Source organism: Tetranychus urticae, chromosome 2, assembly GCF_039701765.1.
Source record: "Tetranychus urticae isolate SD_2017Ah chromosome 2, NJAU_TeUrti_SD_1.0, whole genome shotgun sequence".
Classification (NCBI taxonomy): domain Eukaryota; kingdom Metazoa; phylum Arthropoda; class Arachnida; order Trombidiformes; family Tetranychidae; genus Tetranychus; species Tetranychus urticae.
Window position 1 is genome coordinate 27185707 of NC_142959.1, and position 17797 is coordinate 27203503.

Below are 17797 nucleotides of genomic sequence, written 5' to 3' on the forward strand. Positions count from 1 at the left end.
TCAAGTTAACCTTTTTTTTCGCTGGAAACTCACCTTTTCTCCCGACATCATTTATTAATTGTAACATCAATAAACGGCTGATTAGTATCAATCAAGTTTCACTCTCTCTTCCAATTAAACAATAATAGAGAAGCGGAAGTTTTTTTACCTGTAAAGGTAAAAACAAAAAGAAAAAGATTGAAGCAAAAAATGGTGAAAAAAAGGAAAAGCTGTTAAACTTGCGCCTTTAGGTAAGAAACGGTTAGATTCAACTATTAACTAATGGTTAACTGATTACAGGTGATTGGTGCAACAATTTTAATAACTTGACGTCCAATTGTTATCGGTAAAGAGTATCAATATTGATATGAAACAATTAGAAGCAGCAAAAATGTCTTTAATGTTCAATTGCAAGTTTACCTCTTTTTTTATCATTTAACATTAAATTATATTTGCGCGTTTCAAGGTTCAACATAAATACACTTTTATGATATCATTTAGATGTGATTGTGATAGTTGAACATTCACTGGACAATGTTCATTGACTAAGATTGTCCATCTCAATAGGGATTCTTGTTGAACAAGTGATCCATTTGCTTGCCAATTAGACCAACTGATTTACATGGACAAGCTGATTAGTTTGACACTTATTGCACCTTTTTACGTATTAATTGTGGGAGTGATTCTTATCGATCATGAGCATTCTTGAAAAATAGCGTTCTATTGATTTTTTTCATGTTTTGCTTTTTTTTGCTGTTCACTTTGTTATTGTTTTTGTTTGAACAGATGAGAGTCAACAATTTGTGACGTTGAACCGAAAAGAAGATTAATAATTTTCTCTCGCTGATTCTTCTCGTTTAATTTCAATAAATTATTGATACTAATCAGAGGTTTGTTTTTGTATTAGTTACAAGTTTAACAATGGAACAATTTGTTTAATAAAAACAGTTGGTTAAATATTTACCAGTTGGTTGTGTGTGTTTTGCTTGTCAATGGACCAGTGATGGCAAAACCATCAACAAATGAAACACACAAGTAAATCAAGTAATGATCAATCATTTGAAAAGTGTTATCAAAAATTTCATTTTTAATGGCATTTTTGATGACTCTCATTAGGATCAAATCAACCTTTAATCGGAAAGGCAATCTTTACTCACATAACTGTTGATAATGTTGCCAACCAGCAAAATCACAAGTCAGGACAATTCTGTGAATTCAAATGAAAGCTGCATAAATCATTTTACCCACCACAATGGGTCACAACTTGAAGCTAATAATAGAGCAACTAAGACATCTTTCAATGTACAGTCTTAGAGTTGAATTTCATGCTTAGGACTGGCAACCCTAGTCAGCTGTACATCAAAAGTACAAAGTAGTTTCCAAAAAATCAGAGTCAGCTTTAGTCTGAAACTGGTAAACAAACAATTGAATTGAGTCATTAATATGTACAATTTACGCCAGTAAAGCTATTTCTCATTGTATTAGCCTTTACACAAAATTTTCAAAATCAAATTGATTAACGTTTACCAAAGTGTGTCATTAAACCAAGTCTATCATTTTATTGAGTTGTAAGTCTAATGATGTTAGTAAGACGAAATGTTAGTGATTAGTAAATTGTTGACTAACATTGGAATAGACTTGATGCGTTTTATAATCAACTTTGATCATTTGGTTTTGGTTACATCCAAAGACTTTGAATAGCATTTGAAAATAAGCTGTTGGGTTGAAAATTAGAGCAAAAGTCAATGTAAAACGTATTTAAAGAGAGTCTGTGTTATCCAATGGACTTTTTGTTTTCGCATTTTTTGAGGAACCAGAATTGCTCTTCATTCTAATGAGACTTGAAATGAGCAGCATGATCAACATTCCAATTCAGTTCTTTTTTATCTATTTTTGTCTCGCCTTTCTCTCAGCATCGTTCCCTGTCTACCATTCACTATTACGTATCAAGTTTTGTTCTGCCATTTCGTTTGGATCAATAATCCAACGTAACGTTTACCACTTGTTGACGTCATCTTTTCGATCCAACCTTTTCTCCATCATCATCATCATTATCATGATAAAAGCGAAAGTAGAAGAATTATCTGTCCAAAAGAAATAATGAAATACGTTACCTGCGCAATGGAATTAACCGGAAGCTGCTCAGTTAATTTCAACTGTTCAACGATTCACTGGATTCCATTCAGGTTCAAAGTTCACCAGTAAACCATTTTTCCACTTGTTCATCATCCTCATCATCTTCATCATCATCTTTAACACACTTTACTCAAGACAATTTGGAGCAACACTGACGTAACATTGTTACACAGTTTACAGGGTGAAAATCTGGTGGAAACTGATTATTCTTATTCAATAGGAAACAGAATGTGTAACGAACAAAAAATGGTTCAATATTTCCTTTTTTACTGTTCAAACAAAATTATTGTAATCATTTTGAGCTTCATTTTGGTTCATAATGAGAAACAAAGAGAAGCTATTTTATTGCTGCTTAAATTAACCGATAAGATTAACTAAATTAGCTTCATTCCAGTGATTAAATCTTCAGCTCAATTCAACACAATTATCTAACCTTGACCTTATCTCAACTTTACCCTTTCAAGTGATGATTCAAAGATCATCATGGATCATCATCATAATCATTGTAATCATAATTAACGGTTATTGTGTGTTTTCGTGGGCGACTCTATTCTTGAGTTTAACCAGATTCATAATCAATCTGATTAAGTTCACTTTTTTTTGCTGAACATCAATTTCTAGGTTAGGTCAATACATTAAATGCAATAATCATTACAATTAATTGCACAATCAAACCATTAAACTGGATTTGAATAAATTTCATGATGAAATCAAAAGATTATTTAAATTTTCATTTCACTTGTTTAATAATTTAAAATACTCAATGTGATTTGGGTTAAAATCTGGTGGATATTCAATGTTTACTGGAAACCAGTTGATGTCAACAATTAACAGGGGAATTGAGTTAATAAAAAACAATTTCATTTGCAATTATTTTCATCACTAATTTGTGTCATTAATTTTCAAGTTTAAGTCAAGTTTTTGAAATGAAAATTGCTATAAAAGCCTTTTTTGTGAGACAAAAAAGCAACATTAAAATTATTTAACAAATTTTTATAATTTTTTACTTTCAATTCAACAGTAAAAAAAGTCTGAAAATGCATTTTTTCTTGTTGCTGTTGTTGTTTAAATTTGTTTACCTTGAACTGGAAAAGATGATTAACTTTACAAAATCAATAGGTTGTGTTAGTTTACTTTGCTGGGTTAATTTAAAAATTTAATAAGACGTGATTTTGATCACAAATTGCTTTCTAATCAGATATAATCACAAATTAATGTTACCTTTTGATGATGAGTTTTTGCGCTTCTCACATTTCAAAATACAAACAAAGTGAACCTTTTTTATTTTCATTTTACTTTCACTTTTCTTGACTCGCTTTTACTTTCCGTTGCACTTTCACCATCAACCAAATCGTTGAAACGTGATAAAGGTGGAACAATTTGAACGTTGATCGTTTCCATGATAAACTTGTTTACATTCAACTTGAACGACAACAGGTCCAAGAATGATGATGAAGATGAATGGAGCCAACAAAAGATGTTTTAAGAAAGGTAAGAAAGCCGGTTTGCTTGGTTACAGGTAACTTATTAGACTCTTTTATCCAATAAATATTAGCAGGACTGACCATTTGTTTAGCTTCCTCAATTAATCAGTTAATTAGATTTCGGTCCAACTCTTAATCTTCTTCTTCTTTGCCTTCGCCTTCTTCTTCCTTCCTTGTCCATTGAATTTTCACCAAACCCATCACTAATTGAGTAAATTTTGATCAACTTGAACATTCAAACAATTGATAAAGCTTTGCCTTTTCAAATTCAGTGATTGAGCTTAAACATCAATTACACTTTGTTCAAAGTCAAACGCGATTATCAATTTTGATGCATATTTTTTGCCTAATCGTGATTGGAGTTCACCTTGGTAAATTCAATATAATTGTAATGAGAAGGAAAAAAAAGATGACCAAATGTAAACCTTGATTGTTATTTTAAATAATGATAATACATATCTTGCACTAATCATCACGTTTAACATATTCAGCAAGATGAAAGTGAGGCAAGATGAGGAAGATGGTAAAGATGGTGAAAATTGAGCGTTGATTATAATCTAATATGAATTTTGAGTTGTTTCGTGCCATTTTGTGTGTTGACTGTTACGTTAACAATAAAGCTTCACTTGGCCGTCTAATATATTCATTGTGTTGACTATGTTGAACTGCATTAACACAACAACTGGAATGATTAACGATTGCAAGAGAAATTAAAAAGAAACTTGAATAGAAATGAAAATCCAACCATTTGGGTTTCAAGTAAATTAAATTTGCTTAATAACCATTGATTGGTAAACTGGTGATTCTTCAAATAAATGCCATCCTTGAAATAAATTTTAAAACTACATTTAGCTGGGTCACCTCCCGAGGTATGGGTCATCAATTTGGCCTGTCTGTTTGATTCTTGTTCAATTGACCAACTTGAAGTTCGTAATCATTATTCCTTTCCCTTTTTGCTTGATAAAAAATTGAATCTTGAGCTTTCCAATAAGCTTGCTTGTTGCTTGGTATTTGAGCAGCGAGAGAGGATAGTTTTGCTTTCAAATGTAAAAATGGCCTTAAGGTTGGTCTTGTCGAGACTTGAGTTTCAAAAGAGACGAGCTTGATACTTTAATCGCACTTTTTTTTACTTCATGTAAACCTGAGCAAAGGTAAATCTGTAAAAAAAAATGGTAAACACATACATTAATAAAAAGACTCACAAAATAGCGGGTTACACCTTTTTTACTTTCGCTTACCTTTATGATCTAGCTTTTGTTTTTTGCTGTTGTTTGCCTTCTTGATTCCTTGATTTTTCTTACTTGGCTTGATTTCCTAATGAAGATTGGGTGAAAAAGAGAGAAAAGCATATTATTATCACATTGAGATAAGTTTAAGATAATTCCTTTTTTTTATTCTTCTCTCAGCCTTTTCCAGTTTCTTACACAAACAGGATCATTTCATTGTATCTCTGGCAACTAATTATGGTAATTCATTGTTATATTTTCAAGATAATAGCAATTAATTCACTATGTTACTCGACTTTTCTTGTTGCTTTTTCCTCTTTCACTTCATTACTCTAGTCAAACATTTGTATTGCTTTAACCCTCTCACTAAAAATGTAACAACAGACATCTTATTTTAAGCTATATAAAGAGTTAATTTAACAATATTTTGCTATTTCACTCTCCTATTTGCTTGGTCAGATGATAGCTTCTCACACTGGGCTTATTTCAACAGATATGTATTATAAGTTAGATAAAAATGCAAGGTTTCTCTTTGCTATTCAATATGTATTTACAAAATGATAATAACAAGAGAGTTGGAAAATCCCGTTTTTCAAGATCACTTTTTTTCTGTAAATCAAACAAAACTTGTTATTCTACTTTTATTTTTAATTTACTTTAATTGTTGTATTTATATACCACTGATTGAAACGCTCCAAATGGAGGTTAATCAGTGTATCATCTTAAGTCTATGAGTTTGTTATTGTCTAACAGAAAAGGGGTTTACTTTCAGGTTGAATGGTATCAATAGGCAATTGCATTTCATGTAATACTGAACTAGAAAGCGTTAGCTTTTTTTCCTCACTGTTACTCTATTCAATTGTCAACTGACTAAACAACTCAACAAGAAAGTGAAATTATGATGAAACAATGAGTAACACTTGAAATTGAAATTGACTTTTAAAAGATTATAAATCATCAGATGAATATGTAATGATTTCAATTGAATATCAATCAATGACAAGTTTTTCTAATTTTAAACAAAAACAAAATGATTGAAAGGATAAGTTAATAATGTTACCTTACGAGCAAGAAACACCGATTGTAAACGAATGGTTAATCATGTAATTTGATGCATACCAAGTTTCACCTCCTAGGCAGTGGATAATGTAATTATCACTTAACATTGATAATTCTTAGTCAACTAATATATTTAAATCAATCAAAATAAAAATCACTTTGACAGTTAACATTTTAACCAAAATATAACACTTTGAGGCTAGAGCGACGTCTATTGAGATGGATCATCACTACCTGATTTCCCCGTCTTTTTCAAAAGATTAACAAATTGATCATTAATTTCTCATTAAATCATCTTTAACAATCTAAACCTTCCTACTAAATACTAAATAATCACATAAGAAACTCATGAAGACAGGTTGAACTGCTACGGTTATAGTGGAAATTATCATTTGGGAAAATTGAATCATTTGGTTAATATTAGAGTTAATATTTGATTCACTTAAATTCATTTTACTTGAGTTTCATTGGAAACAACGCAAATTGATTATTTGTTAGACTCTTTCATTACTATAACTCATTTGTCTTTAATTTACCACCAAAATGATAGAGTTGAATTAGATTAGATAAATTCCTGGGATGTAAAATTTAATAACCATTAAAGTTGCTATTCTCATATTTTACCCATTTTTCGAGGCAAATTTAATCATTTGTCTTGATTAAATCAACACCAATTGTACACAATTGCAAGAGACAATCAGCACTTCGAGCAAAAATTTCCAAATCCTCTTCACTTTCAATTTGTCCATAGTTGCTACGATTAAAAAGGTTAATTTTTCAAACTGGAAAAAATACTTAACTCTAAATCTCAATGACCAACAAAGGGTTGAATGTTGACAAAAATAAATATCGACACAGCATCAGCCAAGAAAGGATTGAACATGTTTCCGACTTAATTGGTTCATGGGGTCCACTGCAAAAGCGGCTATTTCTGTTGCTCAGTATAATCTATTGTGTATCACCTTATACCAATGCAAGTCTATTTTACTATTCACTTAAAAGTGACTTGGTTTGTGTCCAGCCTGACGGATCTAAGGTATTATCTGGTCAACTATTGACTTTTAAATGTGCGTTAAATTTATTTGTTTGCTTATTTTTAATTAGAGCTCAATAAGTTCAGATAAGTGTTCGTTTGATCAACTCAATTCATGTTCCTCTTGGTATCATAATATTACAAGAAAGACTGTGACTAAAGAGGTAAGTTGCTGTTTTTGTACCAAAGATACAATTTGCTTTGCCATTTTCCCTGAAATCTGACTAATTTGCTTTCACTCCCTGTCAATGTCTACTAATTATTAATGCATTTGATTGCATCAAGAGCCTTTTCACCAATAATTTGTCAAAATTATGAGCTTGTATAAAACCAGTACTTTTAGAGAGTTAGATTATTACATGAAGAAATTACAATTGTGCTCGATTATTTGCTTTGCTTTGACTTTCAATTACTTTTCAATTCTCGTTAGTGGAATCTCGTCTGTGAACGATACTGGCTTCGCTCCCTTGTCCTTTCGTCTTATCAATTCGGTTATTTATTGTCTGGGCTTGTTATTGGCTATATTTCTGACCGATTCGGTCGAAAACCAGCAATTTTATTTAGCATGTCATTAGAAATCGTTTGTGCTGTCGGACTTGTCTTGTCTCCCAATGTCTATTGTTTCATTGTGGTCAGAGTCATTCATGGTATCGGTGGTTATGGTCGCTACCTTGCTTCACTCATTTTACGTAAGTCATTCAAATTGCTCTTTGAACATTCTCATCAGTAAAAAATTTAATATTTGCTTGATTCAGTTTTAGAAAGTATTGGACCCAAATATCGAGGCAGAATTGCAGTCACCTTTGATTGGGTATGGTGCTTTGGGGAATATATCATGATGATAATCACATATAATGTACTCAACTTTAGATACATTTACATGGGAACAATAGTTTTCCAAATCGCATGCATTCCCATTATACTGATGGTTCCTGAATCGGCAAGATGGCAATTAGTCGTTGGTCAGGTTGAAAATGCTGAGCGAACCTTGCGTTTTTATGCAGCAAAACGAAGGAAACAATCGGTCAAAACTAAATTAAAGGAAATACGAGTGGATGATGAGGATGCCGAAGATGATGGCCAAGAGGAATTGTTTCGCCGTAAACTTGAAAAATTGAGGCAATATTTAATTGCTGAAAATGAAACTCGTAATTCAATGGGAATAATTGATTTACTTCGCACTCCGAGAATATCCAGATTTTGTTTTGCCTTGTACTTGCTTTGGTTTCTAACGGCTTTCATCGCATTCGGCCTTGCCTACAGTACACTCGATCTTTCGGGCAACGTCTTCATTAATAATGCAATATTTTCAGCATCAAGTACGGCTTCGAATCTATTTATGATTTGGAAAGTTGACGCTTTTCGCCGTCGATCAATGCTTATGACAATGTATTTTGCTACCTCAGCCCTTCTTTTCGCCTCAATTGCCTTCGTTGAATCACACGAATACATTATTCCCAGAATGATTTTAATCACTTCAGGTAGATTCTTTTCCTCCTCTATTTATAGCTTAATCTATGTATACTCTTCGGAAGTTTTTCCCACTAATATACGCCATATTGGAGTGGGTTCTTGCTCAGTCGCCTCGAGAATGGCCTCAATTCCTGCTCCATTTATAGCTCAATTGGTATGTATTTATAAATGTTTTCAAATTCATTGCACTTGCAGTCACACAGTTATGGACAAACAAGGTTACATTGAGATTAATCTCATTGCAAGTTAGATAATAATCTGTCAATGAAACCAGTTGCTTGTTATAATTTTAAAATATCAAAGTAAATATCATTGTGGCTTTGTTTGTCCAATAACCTTAATAAGCATAACTCAAGGGTTATTCAATTAACATTTTTCTCATTGTTGCTATTATTAATAATCATTATAAACAGACGGCAGCAACAAGCCTTAAACTGACTTTCGGATTATTTGCTGTAATGGGCATAATTGGAGCCTCAATAACAAGACTAATACCAGAAACCAAAGGCAAGGAGATACCAGATACAGTAGAGGGAATGATTGAAATGTATGATGTTAATGTTTCAAAAGGTGTTGTAAATTCATCTTGATAATAAAAATACAATAAATCCCAGACTTTATTAATTTCGTCTTTCAATGTTCACACTTTTTGTTGTTGATTTAACCGGTGAAGTCCAATAACTTGCTAATCATTCGTTCAATCATAAGTTCGAAAAATGATTTCCGTGATTGAGTTAGGCTCCACATCCACCAAATCAACCAAATCAAACATCACTTTTTAAAGATACTTTTCTCAACAAAATTGTTCACCACATTTTGAAGCAATTTTTTATAAGATAGTTAACCACCAAATTTAACTCATCCACTATCAAACGTCATCATATCCGAAAAGTGGATAACAATTTGGTGGATTTGGCTGGTGGACTATCTTGTAAAAAAATTTCAAAATGTGGTGGATGTTGTGGAAGAAAGCCGGTCCCGTTAATGGTTTTTGTTCAAAAAATTGAACAATTGCCTAAAAATCTTTAAATTGTAGCCAATAGATGGAGTTATATACTTCACGTTAAAATCCATTGGTAAACTAACTTTTTAACCAGTAGATGGTGTTAGTGGAGTAAAGGCAAAGCATCCGTTTTGAATGCAAGATTATACTTCAATAAAGATTTTAACAAACTTAATTGTTGGTGATTATTAACTAATGTTGTAGAAATATCAAATCCTTGCAAGCTTTTGAAATTTAGTTTTTTAATTCTTCATTCTTTGGCATATCAATACAATTATAACTGCTTTCTATAGCTTATCCTTTTCAATCTTGGTTTTTGCTAAACTTATCAGAGTATCAAATTGAATTGAATTTCATTACTGTAATCATGTTTATATTGATCTATCACAATTTCTTATCTTTATTACTTCATGCAACTCCATGAATTAACCCATAGATTGAAATGTTTCCATCATGTATGATTATCATGATAATAACGTTTAAGTGGCCTTTGATTTTATAAACAAGCAATATTGAAAAAAATCCTCCAAGTGAACCAAGGTTCTCAAGCCTTTAATTAAGTGACACTATTTAGATGATAATTAAAAGCAAAATTATTGTAACAATTAATGTTAATTAAATGTTATCACTAATTAAATTATGAAAAGACAAGACTCTTCACGTCTTTTGTACCAAACGGAATCAGCCTTCCATTGACTTTCCCTTTCAATGTCACCATCCATTTGTTAATTAGCGTAATGTTTCAATGTTTGGTAAAACGCTTTGTTCCTAATTATTGTCTAATCAATTGTAGGCCTCTTTAAATTCATAAGCCAAGGTCACTTGTGAGGCCAACTTCTGCCGTTTTAAACAAAAAAAAAACAGTGAAAACCGATGTAACCAACAAGCGCAAAGAAATCATTTGATCTGTTGAAAATAAATGAAACAAAAGTAATATTAGTTTATTGTAATCAAGACACATATTATTATAAAGTATTATGGACTGTATCGTTTGAAATAAAGGTAAAAATTACCTTTGGACCTTTTTTGCCTCAAAAAGCTTGAAATAAAATCTAAAGACTTGGGCCAAGGTTGAGTTGATTGTTTACCGTTTTGTTTTGCAAATGAAAACAAAAGGTGACTAGAGTGAAGTCGGTTATTAAAATTTGTCTTCCTGACTAATTTAATAACAACCCTGATTCCGGTCAAATAAACAAACTATTTTTGAGTGAAAGACAAAATTGTAACCAAAATGAGCATATTTTATGCATTATATTAAAGGTAAAGAATGAAAAGAAAACAAAAAGACTAAAAATTAAAGGTGTAATACAAGAGGTTCTTACCTTGAGAAAGTTGAACCTCAATTGAAATTTGTCGTGATCAGCAAACATAGCAATCAGAAAAAGGTATTAATTATTTAAAATCATTTACCATCCAAGCTCAACAACACCAATTGTTATCTATCGACATCTTTGGCTTCCAATCTTGATCTTTATTTGCATATACACCATCAGCCTGGGCCTAATCATCGTTATTTTGTTGATACATTTCTTGCAATGATCATTATCGCATTTTTTGGAGGAAACAATTTTCTTTTCCTCTTTTCTCTCTTTTCCTCTTTTCACGTCAACATATTCAAATATTGGCAATAATATTCAAATTTATCAATAATAATAGTTGTATTCATCATTAGCTGGCCTGTTAATTATTGTTCAATGGTCAGTTTCTTTTTCCGTGTGTAAATGCTGTTTTTTCAATGAAAATTTAACTTGTAATCCAAATGTATTGAGGCGATCACTTGGTTGAATGTTGGTTAAAAAAAGCATTTCCAATGGATCCAGAGTTATTTAGCTTTTCAGCTTATCTTTTTAGCTTTGCAACTTTGTAACTTCTGGAAGCGTCAAAAGCTATTCAAATTACAGTATCAAATGTGTATTTAGTTATTTAGCTTATCTTTCCTTGTTATCATAATTGTTGGTCAAATTGAAGGTTAAATTGTTGTTCTTGCTTGCTTTTTCTTTGTACTTGTTTTCACGTTCGCCTTGTTGTACGAGATGATTCTTGTTTGTAGGTCAAATAGACAGTCTCTTTTCAGGCCCAAATATCATCTTGACCAGTAGATGCAAGGGAAACCAAGAATAACAAGCAAAAGAAAGTGAACGGTAATTTTGACCTTCTTTTCTTTTCCTTTCCTTTTTTTCACTCCTTTTCTTCCTTCTATGTACACTTCAAGTTGTTACCTTAATATTAACCTATGTTGATGACTGTGTGTCAGCTTAAGGTAAGGGTAAAAGTCGAGTGAAAAAAATGTTACAGCCTCTTGACACATCCTAAGCCTACTTGCGATACTCTTATACATGACAATACAATACGTATCGCTGTAAGTTTGTAAATGTTTCCTAAATTAGCCCTTAAGGTTAATCTCCTCCTTTTTCAAGTTTTTGTTTGAAGTAAACTTTGTCGTTTCTTTCGTCAACTTGAAAAGGATTGAAAATGTTTGGTCTGTAATGGTTCATCTCAATGCTTCTAAATAATTAAAGAAACCATTATTATTATAAACGGTTATTGATTGCAACTCTTTCTTTTTCTTACATTAAACAGATTTTTCACCGAATACAAGAAAAAAGGAATTGAATTTTGGGGTTTAACTTCTGGAAATGAGCCAGTGGCTTCATACATTCATTCATCATTCAATGGACTCACTTTCACTCCTGGTTCACTTCGTGATAAAGCTATACTTGGTGATTGGATCGAGGAAAAGACTATGCTTTAATCATAATAAATGATCTTAACCACTGAGTCTATGGTGGGTCGATTGGAACATAGACCCATCCGGTGAACCTATCTGGGCTGACAATAAGGTTGATTCACCCATAATTGTCAACAAAACTGCCAATGAGTATTACCGACAACCAATGTTTTACAGTTTAGCCCATTCGAGGTCAACGGAATCGTCGTCATTACTTCATCCACCATGAGGCAGGCAGCTACTGTGATTCGTCCATGTTGGTCGAGCGAGAAGAGTGCCATGAATGGAGTGACGATTGTTCAACTGAAGAAGCATTTGGTTATTCTTGATAGGATCCATTAGTGTATTTCCAACAATTTCTAGAGTGAAAAATATTGCAAATTAAATTGGAAATGATTGAACATTCATTGTTAGCATCAAAAATCATTCGACATGAAATAAGCTTGCATTTTTAACATTCAGTTGATGCCTTTTTGATTTCATCGCAAATCTGTTATAAATACGATGATTCTGCAAGAAGTTGAATTATTTTTACTCTTGCTTTTCGGACTTTGAATTACATAATTTCATTTGATCATTTATGATTTTCAATCGAGCGGAAGTTATCAAGGCTTGATTGGTTTGATGATCTGTTAAAGAAGAAATATTTTTAAATTAAATCAAAGAATGGCTTGTTAATTCATTTAAATATGGACAAGAAAAAGATGAGATGAAAGTCAACTTGAAGGTTTACCTTACAAGATTGAAGGTGGTGTCACGTTTGATATCTAAAAGGTGGGTTGAGACGATGTCTTTTTTTGCCGTAACCACAAATTGATGTACAAGTTAGGTGAGAGTTGAAGAGGTGATGAAGGCTGAATATGAAGGAGGAAACGATGAGGTTAGATGATAATGATAATGATGGCCATGAGGGTGATGATGATTATGATGTTGATGATGGTTGACAAAGTTGAAACAAAAAGCTTGAGTCTGTTGGTTGAGTTGTATTGACGTGATGAGAACCAACCTGTAAAGAAGAAAAGAAAAGAAAGTGGATAAAAATTCTCATCAACACCCGAAGCAAAATGAACATGTCTTTTCATCTCATCATCATCATCTATGTAAGAGTTGAGTGAATAAAGGAAAACCTCAAAATGTATAATGTTTAGTAAATTATTGTAGTAATAATTTAGTTTTAAGTAAGCCTATCATTAAAAAAAAGAAACGTAAAATAGATTCTAAATGAAAGTATCTCTTTGTCAAAAAGAAATGTTGTTTACTGGATTCCAATAGAACCTGTGTTTTGGTAAACTTTTTACCTGTCCTAATGATTATGAGAAACATATAGTTATTCACAGGTAAAGTGAAAAGGTAATAGAGTTAATGATAATAATAACAATTATTAATATTATCATTTGTTACCTTCAATTGTTTGTCATAATACATAATGTATATACATTGCAATTTATATACATTTATTATGTTTCCCTTTTCATGGATAAATCTCATTTTTTTGTTTTCTTTTACCATGATTTATCATTTAATGAATAACATTTTCTTTTCCCATGTAAACACGATGATGATGATAGGAAATTAATGACACAAGTTGATTAGGAAAGCATAACAATAAGGTTATGATGATTTTTATGACTTGTCAATGTATTCTTGTCCTCAATTTAAATCTTGATTTTGTTGCTTTGTTTTCAACATTAACTTGTTTTTTTTTGAAAACCTTTCCTCTGGTCAATTGAAATACAACACTTTTTGAAAACTAAACTGTTTTCAAGTTATTAATGATTCAATGAATCAACTTAATTGATTTAATTACATCTCAAGTGAGTGTAAATGTGTGTGTTCAATGACTGTTGATTAGCTGTTAACCCTCAACCGTAATTGCTGTTACCATCATTTATAACTTCAACATAACCACTTAAACAAAAAGAAAAGCCAATCAACTTGTTCTTCTTGTTACTTTACAGTTTTTTTTGTTTCAGTCTTGGTTAACGGTTCAATAACAAACATGTTAATGTTGAATACAAAGCAACAGTTTGATTGTTGTGTTGAATGTTGTTGATTGTCTTGAGTTTCATTGATAATGGCTGGTAAGACATTTGAATAAGTCAATAGCAAATCAGCAATACTTGATATTGAATAAACATTTGGTCCACTAATTGTAGGTTTTCCTTCGCATTGTTTTTGTTGTGTTCTGTTTCCCATTTGAATTGTTGAAATTAATTGTTACCAGTCAGCAAAACCTTGAGCAATTTATAGCGTACAATCAATATATTATCACCTATTAAATAGAAATGAGAAAAAAAGTTAACAATTTTTTAAAACAAAGTCAATTTATAGTTTTACAGTAATGATATTATTACTATTATTATTTTTAATGATAATGATAATGTATAATCAACACTTTTTTGTATAAATTGAATTGCTTCAATCATAAAATGGGTTGATCTATTTTGGCAAACAAAATGTTAGCTTGCAAGTTGCAGTGATTTGGATGAAAATTAAAGATCGTGATTAAGTTGAAAAAAACAATTATTGGGTTAAATTAATCATTAGACCAATTAAAGGTTTGGGACAACGGAAAGGATTGAGGTTGGTTGATTGATTACTGGATTGTTAAAAGAGATGAGTTCATTTTTTTGATTGAAGTAAATGAATCGAAAAGTGAAAATTAATCGAGAAAAATTGTCAATTATTGACAATTGTTTCAATCAATTTGATGGATGGAAGACTTGAAATGTTATCTATATCAAATGGGTTGAGGTCAAGTTTTGGTGAGATATTTAGACTTGAGTAGGTTGACTGACCATTTTGATGATAAGGTTACACTATTTGTTCACCATGTCTCCAAATTTTATAAATATTAATCCAATGAATTGTGGGGAATTGAATGAATTAAAGTAATGCAATTGTCACCGGAATGTCAAATTATACTGGAAGTTGAGTTGAACATAATTACAATGTAGCGTAATTTTACTCTCTTCATTCTGATAAAGTATATTATATACAATTAAATCGCATGAAAGAAGAGGTATAGACATCTAATTAAATGTTCATTAAAGTAATTGCTGGTTCTCTTCCAACCACAGCTATCAGGTTCCATGTTGATGATGATTAGGTTCAAACGATTACAGCATTCGTTGTTTCAACCACGAAGACATTAATAAGATGAAAACAAACCAACGATAAAAGCAGGTAAACAAGGTGAGAGAAAGAGAGCAATAGAATGAGAAAATAATTAATATGATTATCTAAAAAGTAAATCTAAGCAATTGTGATAATTTTGTATTGATTTAGAGTCTTTCATGTGATCATAATGATGGCTGAGTTTATAGACAGGTTGACCATAAAAATTGATCAAATATTTATTTATGATCAACTAAACGATCTCTATAGTCAACAGCAAGATATTTTGTTAGGTTGAACATTTAACTTAACTCAGCAAAAACCTTAATTAGATGTAATGGTTTCCAAGGAAGAGATTATTCATCAGCCATTCAATGTGAGAATCAAATTTCTTTTTCTGGTAACGATGCAAGACTTGGTTTTATTGTCATCTTTCATCTTAAATGGAATCAACTTTGATAGCTTTATCGGATAACAAGTGTAAGAGAGAGAAATGTAACAATTTAGCACGATATACACCCATTTAGATCAGTCTTCAATCAGGCCATTTCGAAACCATCATAATTAGAAGTTATCATTTTCCAGCGTCTCATCTTCTCATCAATTTTGAGCAATCATTAATTCAACTCATTGTTCAAAATTAGACTTTGATTCCTTGCCATGTGATCCATTCATTTTAATTTTCTCCACATTAAAATTACCTTGAGAGGCACTTGCCTAAGTCTAATCATGCTTTGATTGCTTCAAAGAGAGTCTAGTCAGACCTTATATGTTTCAAATCAAACAAATTGTGAGAGCTTCTGAAAGGAAGAGAAAATTACTAGTATTAAAACAAAAGAACAGGTAAACGAAAAAAAGAGTTGGAAAGAGAAGAGATTATAGAAAAAGTATAAGGAAAAAACCAGAGGAAAAACAAGAAAAGAGAGAAAGAGAGAGAAGTAAAATATTAGCCAAATTACCAGCCAAAAGGCTTATATCTTGTGACCAATCATCAGTTTCAGTTGTTTTCTTCTTACCAATAAGTTAATATTTTTTCATTGTTTGCTTTATTCTTGTATTTCAACCAAAGTGAAAACATGTCCAGCATTGCAGAAAAGTGTCCCATGATTGTGATTCCAGATGATTTTCCTGGCCATCCAATTGAACTTTTTTGTGTTTCTAACAGTATCAAAGAAGATTTGGAAAGTGTTTTGATACCTGGAGGTATGATTCATGATAGAATCGAGATGTTGGCCTGTAACATTGCTGCTGATCTTAAATATGAGCCATTCACAGTGCTATGTGTCCTTAAAGGAGGTTATCAGTTTTTTGGTGAGCTATTGGACAAGTTAAGACAACTGTATCGATTTACATCGTTTGCAGAGACCATCAAGCCATCTTTAACCAACATTACCAATGGAAGTTCTCACAACCACCATACTGGTAATTTCGCTCAGCGTATAGACATAGAATTCATTCGATTGAAAAGCTATGTTAATGATGGTTCCTCCGGCCAAATATCAATAGTAGGAATGGAAACATTGAGAGCACTGAAGGGTAAACGAGTCCTGGTGGTGGAAGATATAATAGATACTGGGTTGTCCATGTTCCATCTCGTTAAACTCCTCAAAGAAGCTGGTGTGGCTGAATTCCGAGTTGCATCATTATTTGTTAAACGTAATCCCGTTAATACTTTCATTCCTGATTACGCCGGTTTTGAATTACCCAACAAGTTTGTGGTCGGTTTTAATCTTGATTATAATGAGTACTTTCGGGATCTTAACCATGTTTGTGTCATCAGCGATAAGGGGAAAAAGAAGTACGCAGAAAAAAAGTGAGATAATAAAATTGCCGAGTACCAACAGGTTTCACTGGGATGAAAACAATGCATTAGAAAAATTCTGTCACCCACTTGTCAGGTACTATTTTTCACCTTATCATGCAAATAATTTAATTAATGATACCACATAATGAAAGCCAATTGTGATGATGATGGATAGCCAACGTCATTTGTAACAACATGTAAAGAAAATCACAAAAAAACAAGTTAATCAAATAAGCCTCTCTTGTAATATTTTCAAAGAAAAATAAAACAAAAAATAAACATGTTACTTACTTTTTTTGTCTCAAGACACCCAGAGTGGTAACCATTTTACTTTAATCACTATAAATATCAAAAAAAATGTCTAAATAATTAATCCATTGAATTTAATTAAAAGTGAAATCAAATTGATTAAAGGACAATATCAAGACCCAATTGTCCACTTGAAACATTGCGTATCAAAGAAGCGACCTCTATTATCAAATAATTTCAACAAAATTTCCCTCCAATATTGATCAACTTAAATGAAAATTGAATAACAAAATCAATTAGAAACTAATAAAGATTATTAACCAACAGATTTTAGATTATAATTTTGCCAACTGTTGTAAAGCCCAAAATAGCAATAATCTTGATTAGCTATTAGAGTAATGAAAAGATGGAAGATAATAGCAATTTAAAGGTAAAAAACGTTAATAAATAATAATTAAATTACATTGATGATAACATCATTTGAAGAGAAACAACAAAATGAAAAC

The 17797-nt window shown here is 31.6% G+C and overlaps 2 protein-coding genes and 1 long non-coding RNA gene across 3 annotated transcripts; 2 read left to right on the top strand and 1 right to left on the bottom strand.

The window, feature by feature from the left end:
- Positions 1-4011: 4011 nt before the first annotated feature.
- On the bottom strand, positions 4012-6069 carry LOC107360882 (uncharacterized). Its single transcript, XR_001568403.3, has 3 exons — positions 5886-6069; positions 4838-4913; positions 4012-4756 (listed from the first exon to the last, which is right to left on the bottom strand). It is a non-coding gene; the product is annotated as an uncharacterized LOC107360882 (long non-coding RNA).
- A 447-nt stretch (positions 6070-6516) lies between these two features.
- On the top strand, positions 6517-9005 carry LOC107360634 (organic cation transporter protein-like). Its single transcript, XM_015927329.3, has 5 exons — positions 6517-6920; positions 6989-7081; positions 7348-7606; positions 7673-8544; positions 8804-9005. Exons 1-5 carry the CDS (start codon positions 6696-6698, stop codon positions 8978-8980), a joined length of 1626 nt encoding a protein of 541 aa, XP_015782815.2. The 5' UTR covers positions 6517-6695; the 3' UTR covers positions 8981-9005.
- A 7242-nt stretch (positions 9006-16247) lies between these two features.
- Positions 16248-17349, top strand: LOC107360635 (hypoxanthine-guanine phosphoribosyltransferase). Its single transcript, XM_015927330.3, has one exon. It carries the CDS (start codon positions 16315-16317, stop codon positions 17053-17055), a length of 741 nt encoding a protein of 246 aa, XP_015782816.1. The 5' UTR covers positions 16248-16314; the 3' UTR covers positions 17056-17349.
- Positions 17350-17797: the final 448 nt, after the last annotated feature.

Excerpts from the sequence above, each read along its gene's own strand:
- LOC107360634 (XM_015927329.3), top strand. The coding sequence starts at position 6,696 with ATGACCAACAAAGGGTTGAATGTTGACAAAAATAAATATCGACACAGC. Across the intron at positions 6,921-6,988 it reads TCCAGCCTGACGGATCTAAG|AGCTCAATAAGTTCAGATAA; the intron begins GTATTATCTGGT and ends ATTTTTAATTAG. Across the intron at positions 7,607-7,672 it reads CCTTGCTTCACTCATTTTAC|TTTTAGAAAGTATTGGACCC; the intron begins GTAAGTCATTCA and ends TGCTTGATTCAG.
- LOC107360635 (XM_015927330.3), top strand. The coding sequence starts at position 16,315 with ATGTCCAGCATTGCAGAAAAGTGTCCCATGATTGTGATTCCAGATGAT.